Source organism: Parasteatoda tepidariorum, chromosome 6 (genome assembly GCF_043381705.1).
Source record: "Parasteatoda tepidariorum isolate YZ-2023 chromosome 6, CAS_Ptep_4.0, whole genome shotgun sequence".
Classification (NCBI taxonomy): domain Eukaryota; kingdom Metazoa; phylum Arthropoda; class Arachnida; order Araneae; family Theridiidae; genus Parasteatoda; species Parasteatoda tepidariorum.
In genome coordinates this window covers 36706781-36717973 of record NC_092209.1, presented here as the reverse complement: position 1 = coordinate 36717973, position 11193 = coordinate 36706781, and the positions used below count along the sequence as shown (strand labels likewise).

The window sequence follows — 11193 nt, the reverse complement described above, 5'->3', positions numbered from 1 at the left end:
TGTTGTGAAAAGAATCTTATTTAGTTGTACAAAGTACTTCAGCCAAAATTTGGGAGCCACGTAAGAGAATTATATATATTAGATCAGAAACACATCATTAAAAGGCAGAATGCTTTGGTGTTTTCAAAACAAAGCAAACGTTGCCACCGGCGGAAAAGAAATACAGCCAAAATTTGGGAGCCACGTAAGAGAATTATATATAATAGATTTTCTAAAGAATTATGTTGTCATACATACTTTTAAAAAATAATCTAAAATTTTGACTTTTATTTTTCATTTCGTAAGAAATGTAATTTAATATTTTTGAATAAAAAATGTTATCACTATAACCGTTACAAAACAGCAACTTTTACAAAATACTGAAAAGTTAATAATTTTGGAGAATGCTTTTTCATGGAATAAATTTTACGTAATGTTCAATCAAAACTTACGAAATTAAATTTTTTTAATGTTTTAACTATGAAAAGAAATTAAGTTTAATTTAGTTTTTATTGCATGAAAACTGAAAGAAATCTCTAAAATTATTAACTTTTCAATATTTCTAACCGTTATTTAAAAGGAAATTATTCTTAAAAAGTAACCTGCAATTTTTACAAGATATATTTCTAATATTTCTAACCAAAATTTTATTTACGAATTTTTTTTTTCCTTAACAACCAATGTATAGTTATTTTCTTTAAATTCTACAAAAGAATAATGTTTGAAAAAAGCGACAATAATATTACGGAATACAATTATTTAAAAGTTTTTAAAAATTTAGAATTATTTTTAAAATTTAGAATTATCCTAACGTTTTTATACTTTTTTATTTTTAAATTTCCATAATATTTAAAAGCAGTTAACTTTTTAATAATATTTTCTAGACATTGCCTTAAAAAGTCTAAAATATTTAGTAAATTTAAATGTAATATTTTTCAAGGCATTTTATTTTGTTTTAAATTATACTGAATAGTTAAATCTTTATTATTATTTTATGAACATAGAATTAAAGAAATTTTTTTTTCTATAACGAAACTTACTAAGGAAAAAAAACATAGTTATTCAAAGGACTTGAAGAGCTTAATCTACAGGTTTAAAAGCATGATGTATTTTATTAACATCTGTAAAATTTATAAAACGATCAATTTGTTTTCTATATGGAAACAGACTTCTCTAAAATTAGTTTATATTTCATTCAACAGATGGCAGGGCGACGTTTTATGGTCTGTAAACTCTATTGATCTCTACCCCAAGAAGCTGAAGAGTATGTTTCATTGTCCAATAATACTCTGTCTCTAAAACACTGCAGTGGGCTTAAGACATAGCAATACAACAGAATTGCCTCTTTAGCTCAAACAATCCTTTGTTACTATAAATAATTAATTAGCAGATAACTTATACTAGAACTATATTGTCCTCTAAAATGTAGCAAAAAAATACAAACTCTAATTTCGTCCTTTTTCGCACGGTGCCCTTTTACTCACATGTTACTGTTATTTAATGTTATAAAATTAAAAACTATTTTTCTGTATATTGAATGTTGTTAGTTTCTATTTTCCTGAATAAACTGAGATCTATCTCAGTCTATAGAATATAGACGATGGCGGATAATTATGCAAGCTATGATGAGGAGGTATGATTTGTCAATATATTAATTTTTTTCCTTGTAGAATAAAATAGATCCTCCTTATCTATCTTAATCCAAGCCCGAATCCTTTTCCTTGCATTTTTCCTTTCGAAATTAGTTTGCATTTTTGAAATTTTTTTCTAAAAAGTAGATCTAGAATTTCTATTTCTTATTTTCTTTACAGAGATTGATGCGATAATTATACTTTCTGAATTTTGATAACGTTCAGAGGTTTTTTGGAAGTATATATAAAGTTTTATTTCTTATTTTTTAAGGAATTTCATAAGAAAAAAAAATTATACTTTTGAAATTTCAATCACATTGAGTCGTTTTTTAAATAGTTGTTTTTCTTAATTGTCAGAGAATTTTATGAGAAAAAATTAATTGTGAATTTTCAGTAATATTTAGAATTCATAAAACTATTTTTTTTCTTCTAAGATAAAATTAAAAGTTTTTTTTGGTACCTAAATTGGGGTTTGAAATAAAATATGAAATGTTCGTAATGAATTATAATTGGAATTAGTTTTGTACCCATATGCTTCATGTGAAAAGCGTTTTCATAAATTGAGGTGAAAATTGGTTTTAAAATATTTTTTCGGAATGTTTGATTTAAATGCTATAAATTAACAAATCTAAAAAAATTAGCAAAAATACAAAATGAAATATTAAAACGTTTGAAATAATAAAATTATATTAGAACTATTAACACATTTATTGTAATTTGGACTTGGGATTCAAAACTTAAACTAATATTTTCTTTAAATAAATTTAATTTGCCCCACACTTTGTAAGCATATAAATATTCTTTTGGGGGCAATTTAATTTATACAGAACTATTATATACTATATTAATTTAAGATCTGAACTTATTTAAGCCACTTACGGTTTATATTTCATTAACAAATATATTACTTCAATTAATATGTTTTAATTCAAAGCTTTATCATTTTCCTTATATTTCTTTTTCAAAATCAAAATTATTTTGCATAGAATTGTTAACAGTAGATCCAAATATTTTCTTATTTTTTAGAGAGTTCGACGAGAGAAAAAACTACACTTTTAAATTTGTCCTTTCGATTTTAATTCGTCTTTTGACTTGTCTTATAAGATGAAAATAAAACGCTTCTTTTTCGTGCAATTTTTCTTTTAAATTTAATATTAGGTTCGAATTAAAAAAAGAACTGTAATTCGAATAATTGTTTTATGATTATATTTTCTCTAAATCGCATCTTAATACAAAAGAGGTGAAAATTATTAGTTCCCTTTTTCATATTTGAAATATTCAATTATTTAGTAAGAAAATAGCGTAAATTAATTCATCAAATATATTGAATCAAAAGTTTGAAAAATACATAATACCACACTCGAAACAATGGCATTATACTTCAACTATTAATACACTTATTAATCTGATAAGTACGACATCAAACTAACTTATACCGGATTTTTACACAGAAAAATGACCTTTGGGCAGGATTCTATAATTCCTGCACTAGTCACGTATCGATTTAAAATATCTATATAATCTTTATTGCCTACATTTTGAGAAAACGTGCAAGGATTGTCAAAACAATTCACTGTGCTATAGTTCAGCAAAAATGCATACTCTGATTATTATTATAAAATACTAGGGACCTTTTGCTTCCAGGACGCTTCGCTCACTAAATTTCACAACTATTTTTTGTTTTCACGAAAATAAACTGACTGATACATAAAGCAAAGAAATAACGTGAAAAAAGGACAAATAAAGCTTCTGGAATGGACATATGGTTCCGGTTCTATAAACAATAACCGTGCTTTATGTCTAAGGACCTTTATGTTAAAGGACAGTAAAAAAGACAGACACGTTTGTTAGAGACACTTCCAAATTTGGTGTCTAAACACTGATGAAGGTTCTTGTTTATGGAAACGAACTATATAATGTTCATTGCTGTACTTGTACTTTATTCGTATTTTTTTTTCTTCTTTATTCTACATAGCGCAAAGTAAACCCTAATTTCATTTGAAGATTGATACAGCTCAAATAAAAAATACATTGAGTTACTTCAGAATAAAGAATTCTTAATTGGACTATTTAATTATAGTAGCATGCATAAATCTGGAATATTATGAACTGGAAAGTATCCTTTAATTTATATAATATTACCTTGCTCACATCCATTCGGGTCCCTCCTTGGAAACCAACACATCAAACGCACTTCAGTACTGCAGTAAGAACGCACTTTAATACAAAACCCCTCTATTTACTCTTTTACCTCAATTTGCGCTTCTGGTTTCATATTTTGCAATCTGGCAATCTTGTTTCGAAAATATTTTAAATCATTCTTAAAAAATTTCCCGTTCATGTAAGTTCATTTGAATTCGCTGATCGCTTTATAGATTTCTTTTCATGTTTTATTCTGTTTTTTCTTTACATTTTAATTTCTGTTTTTACGTAATACTTTTACTTCACGTGTTCTATTTTATTTGTTGTAAATTAAAAAAAAATTTTTTTTGAGTGTTCCTCACACTATTGTATTGATACATTTTGCTTTGACTATATTGATACAATATCAGAAAGCACTCCTTTTTGCGGATATAATCGTGTGAGCTGATGAAAAGATTATATCTTTCATTTTCCGGATTTTATTAATATTTTTTCCCTCTTTTCGGAATTTCTTTTCGGATTTTTATTCTTTTTATTATTACCATTTTTATTTTTCTTAAGTTTAGCTTAAGCTTAAAACTTTAAGTTTTGCTTAAATATTTATCAAAATATGGACATTTTTAAGAAACACAAATTTTTTTCCCCTCTGCGTTTTTGCTATGACATTAAAAACATTCAATAAAATGAAACAATATTTTTTGTGCAATTTAAAATTAATAGCAAAATTTTTTGCTTCAAAATTTGAAGAAAAAAAATTTAAATATGTAAGTAATTAAACTAGTTCTTTCATACTGTGCATGTGAGAAAAAATTAAAAATTCATAATTTTGTAGTTTGTCGTATATGGCAACTAATTTTTTCATTAGTTGCCATATCCGATTCACTACAAAATTAGAAATTTTTTATTCATAATTTTGTAAGTCCAATTTTAAAAAAAGTATCATTTAAAAGGTTTCAAGAAATTTTCAAAGTAGTTTTTGTACTTTGAGAGAAAGAACAAAACGATATAGGGTTTTCTACAATTATTATTTTGCATCATAAGAAAAAATTAAATAACAAATTACCATACCTTTCAATAAACGTTTATACACCAAAATGTTATTGTATAAGCAATGAACACATGCAAAATAAAAGATACTTTTATAATCACCAACAGTACCGGCGCCATTTTTAATGAATCTTGTTAGATAGTACAAATTGAAATTTGTAGAAAAACCCTTGTCGTTATGAGCTTTTTTTAAGTAAAAAAATATGAAAATTAAGTGCAAATTTGCTTTAAAATTTTAGAGTATTCATATCGCGGTTTTTTAATCAGTTTCCAAATGCAATTCACTGTAAAATTAAAAGAAAAAAAATTTTATTTATTCCGCACATGCGCAGTATAAAAGAGCTATTTTAATTACCAATATCTAGCGCAGTTTGCGCAGTTATCTCGCTTAGTACAAAGGTTTTCAAAATTTTAAAACAATAATTTTGTAACTAATTTTAAATTTCTCCAAAAATGTTGTTTCCATTTGTTGTATACTTTTTAAGCAATAGCAAAAAAAAGAGGAAAAAAAATTACTAGACAAAAAAAATTTTTTTTTTTATTAAATGCCCATATTTTCATAAATATTTAAGCTAGATTTATGAAAATTTGTGCAATTTTTGTATATAATAGCCGAAATGATTGTCAGAAATAGCAAATACTTTTAAACAGTTTATATTCTCAAAGCTAGGAAATAATATGTATGCTTGCGTAATTTACAAAGCATTGAAGATTTATGCAAATGGAGAATTTAAAGTTCCAATAAAAAATCTGCGGAATATGTGATAAGTCGTATCGTGTAATATATGTTATGGTTAAAGTATTAAATCCGGTTGTTATTAAAAATAACCCATGAAGTTTACTCAATGTGATTAAATGGTTTACATAGCATTCGGACATAGGTATGCCTTTTTGTATATATGTTACGGTTAAAGTGATAGACCCGGTTATGATTTATACTAACCGGTCAGAATTAATAATAAACGCTCCTTTTGGTCAAAGTGAGAAATAAAAAGGAGAAATTTCCGTATCGTGATCTGTGGCAGAATAATTCTCAAGTTCTGGCAACTTCCGGGCAGCTGCCCGTAGAAAGTAAAAAAATCATCTAAGAAAGGGATCAACGCAAAGGCTATAACTTGTTTCCGCTCCCGGTCAAATAACTACATGTTTTACGCCAAGTACAATTGCCAAGGCCATGTTTTACGCCAAGTACAATTGCCATTTTAAACTTGAAAAATTTTAAAACAAAAAACATCTAGATGTTTGCGGTTATTATTAATTTTCACCGGTTAGTATTAATAATAACCAGCTTTAAAATAATGCAAACAATCGAGGAATAAAAATAATAAAACATGTATTTGAAAAAAACTATAAATAAACAATTTAATGCCATTTCTTATTGAAACCTATTAAAAAAATATATGCTTTACGAATAAATAAAAGCGCTATTTTAATAAAATGACACTATTTTTGTTTTTGGTTGAGTTAAATTTTTTCCAAATACATTATGTATTGAATATGACATCAATGACTGAGCACAAGTGCATTTTTGCTTAATGTTAAAATATTATTACACGTTATTTACGGCAAGAAGCTTAAACTACAACTGTTATTTCATTCCAAGTGCATAAACATTTTGATGCTTAAGTGAATTTGTCTTAATTTTCTCATCTGTTCTGCGTTACTAAACTTTTACGTTCTCTAATTTAATAAATGCACATCGTTATTAATTTTCATTCCATATTCTTTCTACTTGTCTTAACCATTTGCGCTCGAGGTTCCTTCCTCAAAAGTTTTCCTTTTCAAATTAAATTATTTCCAGAAAATTTATGATAAATGACCATCAAAGATTTATTCATATGTCAGATGAAAATAAATTTGCTCGTGAAAAAATCACATAGTTATGAGAAATCAAATCTTGGATATGTCGGGCTTGATTAATACGAATTTTTTGGTTTTATTGCAAGTAGGGAGTGTCGGGTACCCCCGTCCACTGTCAATTTCATACGTATAGAATATTTTTTCAAGTCAATGGGCCATCGGACATTAATTATTACATTAAAAGAAGATTATTTTCAAAGTTTCAAGTACTTATGCAGCTGGTAGCATGGTAAACAATAGTTTTGAAAATATGTTGAATACAGTAGTCATGAAATTAAGAAAAATTGGTTGAATGTTTCGATTAAACTTCATTTTAATACTAAAAAAATAATTTTTTCTATACTTACAGCATTAAAGTATATAGTCTTAAGTTTAATTTGCACAAAGATAGAAGTTTATATGTGAAAAATTGTTCGAGTAATTACAAATTTACAAAAAAATTGGATTTCGTGTAGCCCCGCTCACATGAATGCCAGGTATTACAGCCCAATTTTATTTCGCCGATAAATGTACGGCTGCAAAGATTATTATTTTATTGCTTCAAATTTAAATGTTATATGCATTTTTAACAACAAATATTGTTGTTATTAAATGATTGTTATTAAATGATAGAATTCACTAAAAGTATATAAATATGTAATAAATAAAATAATTTTGTGATAAAAATGATAAATGAGGTTTATCTATTGTCAATACATTGGTCATTTTCATTTACACCTGAAAAAACAGTCAAAAAACTTAGTTTTTGTGACTGGGCTACCCAAATGTGTCGGGCTACCCGACACATTTTAAAAAGAGCTGAAAAACATATTTTTATAAATTTCTATTTTTTTAAGTTAAACTATTCTTTTTTTGGTTTATTCTTTATGCATTATTTATTAGATGATAAAACAATAGAAACATACAAAAATATTGATTATTACTCAATATTATACAGAAATATAAGCAATACTCCTTAAGTGGGCGGGGCTACCCGACTCTCCCCTTAGTTTGATACGTGTTGTGAATTATCATAAATTTTCACTGATTTAATTACTGATTTTCATGCACAATTATTAAAGCAATTTTATTTAAGTTTTTAAGATCTTGGTTTTTATTTAATATTAGGCGAAAAATTTAAGTGATTTATTGCTGGAAAGAAAGTGAAAAAGTATTTCGTGTAATTTGAAACATAATTCACTGGTGTAAGAAGTTAAGAGTATTTGCAGACTTGGTCGATTATCTCCAGAGCTACAGGATTCATTTTAATGAAATTTTGATATGGACATACATTGATACAATACAAAACAGATAACCATTCAACAATTGTAATACACTTGCATGATTGTACGTAACACTCGTTGGAGACGGAAGGTATGAAATTGCCACAGGAAATGACAAACTGCCTTATTTCAAGCATGAAATCACGCTTCAAGGCTTGTATATCTGTAAAAGGGGACTATACACCCCATTTTTTTTGTTTATTTTGCAACCGCTGTTTCATACCTTCAGCCTCCAATGAGTGTTATGCAAGATCATACCTGTGCATTACAATTGTTTAATGGTTATTTGCTTTGTACAGTGTCAATGTATGCACACATTAAATTTCATTAAAATCGGTCCTGTAGTTCTAGAGATAATCGACCAAGTCTGCACTCTTAATTTCTGGCACCAGTGTAGATAAAACAACCAACAGCAAACGTTTAAACAACTCTATTTAAGCTTATGGCTATTCAAGGAAATTTTTTTAAGATTTATCTTCTTATTGCTTGAATTTAAAATTTAGAATATAAATTTGCGAAATACTGAACCTAATAGATGAAATGAATTAATATTTATGACGAAAATAACCCTTTTCAAATTAATTTTTTTCTCTGTCTATTTTCCGGCGATACTTATTTTTATTCTTAAAGTAAAAGACGAAAAAACTTTGATGTATTGTGGAATATCGCATTTAGAATACTTTAAAATTAATTAAACTATAATAATTTTTCTTATTAGTTAACAATTAATCAGTAATTTTTTTGTTTTTGAATTGTTTCTTTTTGTAAAATAGAACTGAATACTAACTAATGAATTAATATGTGAATACTAACTGCGAACGTCATAGATACGGTCGGATAAATTGGCAATTGCGCTATCAAATTTTAGCGTTTTACCTAACCTTAATACAAATTAATACATCGATTAGTTATTTAATTTGTGCATAATTTAATTATTCCATCTATCATAATTCTAAATAGATTTTAATATTTTAATTGTGGGCAAGAATAATTAAAAAAATAAAATATCACATTCTACTCTGTATCATTTCTACTTACGCACCAATCATTTCTACAGACGCAACTATGCCCCTAATGGGGAATTTATCGGTTAATGGTTAAGGTTGGAAGACAAGACAGATTATTGAAAAAAGTGAAAAAATAGCAAATAAAAACAAAAAGGAGAAGAAAATAATAAGAAATAAAAAATAAAAGTAAAAAATACAAAAACTGAAAAAAAGAAAAAAAGAACGATTTTTCCATTAGTTAGGGTATTTTGATTAGAAAGCATCCAGAGGAAATTGGTCAAGTTTAGTAATGGTTTGTATCATTTCTTCAAATTGAGCAAAAATAAAAGACAAACCAGGTTTTAATGATATAAAGCCAAGCAGTATCATTGCTCTTTTGACTATCATGTCTTCAAATCGTCGACCTTAAACCGAATAAAATTAGGCGTTAGCAATCTTAGCCACTTAAACTCAGAAACCAATTTCTTCAATGTGCATTATTGCCAGCTAATATATTTGAAGCTAAAAAACCATTGTAGGGAATACCGAGCAAAGTAATCTACTTTGTGAATCCTAATAGGGTGCGAAACTCTCAGAAACTGTACCGAGAAAGAGTTATTTATCTAATACGCAATAATATAATGTCTTATCAGCATACATAATCTTGATTCGGGCATGTCTGACTTGGATTGATGTCATCCAGATTCAGTCGGTTAAAAATAGAAGCATTGACCCAAATTTTAAATGATTCATATTTATGATTTGTTCTTTTTTTATTATACAACATATATTTATAATTAATCCTAAAAATAAATTATAAACATGAGAAGAATGAATTATAAATACATCCTAAAACATATTTATTTTTTATTCTTTCCTTATTCATTCATTCTTTAATTTTCCTTATTAAAATGAAGCACGTTTCGGGTCGAAGGTGGATACTGGTACATTTTAAAAAGCAAAAAAATTTATATCAGGTATGAGTAATGCATTATACAGTTCTTTAGCTCAATATTAATTTACTACACTTTAGCAAAACAGTGTACAGTGCGCCAAGTTGAATTTCAAAATAGTCACATATTTGAAATTTGAATTCTCAGGAACTGCTCGACCAATTTTGCTCAAATTATGTATTTTACTATTTTCAATTATACTTTTTTAAAATGAGGGGAAAATAGTATACCTAATATTCAAATTTTTCTACCATTTTTAAAAAAAAAAAGAATAATAAATATCTTCAAAATTTTTTTTTGCACAGCATTGTCTTTGGATAAACGAATTTTATAATTGTGTGCAAACATTTTTCAAATCGCTTAAAAAGTTCTCGAAGTGCGGCGAAATACGCAAAAAAGTAAAATTAACATTGAAGGGTCCAAATTCGGCCCAGATTGCGGTATTTTGAGGGTTAGAAATCCGAATCAGTCGATAAAAAGGTATGTTTATTCAGAGATGTTTTTGTGTCTTATTTTGTAACTTAAGATTGAGTCCCTAGAACGTGAAGATCCAATGATTAGATCAAAAGTTATTCAGGGCGGTCCAATTTTTTTGCGCACTGTTCATTTGAAAATATCATGTAATATCTCAAATATAATTTGAACTACATTTTTTCCGTTGCAAATGAGTATGTTTTTTTTTATTGAGAATCTTACGCATTTTGTCTGAAGGTTTTTTTAATGAGTCAGAAAGACAGTAACTTTCTTCTATAAATTTAAAATTTAAAATAAAGGTTTATGCAGATTGTTTTGTTTTCATTCATCCTTTTTCGATGAGAAAACTTTTTTTGAACAAATTGCGAAGCCTGGGGCAGTGTTATATTATCTTTCTGTAAAATGGAAAGATTTGTTTCAGTGAGCATTTTTCTCCTTCGTTATTATCAAGGGAATTTGCATAAGATAAGCGCTGCATAATATTACTAAATGTATCAAAGCATAAAACATATTATGCTTTCATAATTTTTCAACGCTGTATCTTATTTGAAAATCGTAGTTTCTTTTTGCATGCATTCAAGATTATTTTTGCATTATTGTATCGATTTTAATGATTAACGTGTAAAGTGAACGTTTAGGAGATAAATATGTATTTGAACAGAAAATGTTTTTCTTAAAAAAAATTTTGAAATGTTTTCTATGAGTTTATCAACTATTCTGTGAAATAATATTGAAAAGATTGCGTAGTGGAATATTTTTTGAGTTTGAATTTAAATTCGCTCAAAATTTGTAAGTTTTGTTCTTTGGTATGAAATAAAAAAATAAAACATTAATATATATATATATATATTTTTTAAAA

The 11193-nt window shown here is 26.8% G+C and overlaps 1 protein-coding gene across 2 annotated transcripts in view; it reads left to right on the top strand.

Moving 5' to 3' along the window:
• LOC107455049 (inactive dipeptidyl peptidase 10) overlaps nucleotides 1-11193 on the top strand; it is a 439164-nt gene that overhangs the window by 189910 nt on the left and 238061 nt on the right. Inside the window, exon 1 of one of the 2 annotated variants that reach the window (XM_016072452.3) lies at nucleotides 1233-1612. The exons of the other annotated variant lie outside the window; for it this stretch is intronic. Coding sequence (XP_015927938.1) covers nucleotides 1580-1612 — 33 coding nt within the window. The 5' untranslated portion in view covers nucleotides 1233-1579. Of the gene's footprint in view, nucleotides 1-1232; nucleotides 1613-11193 lie in introns of those variants that run through there. 2 annotated transcript variants of the gene reach the window in all.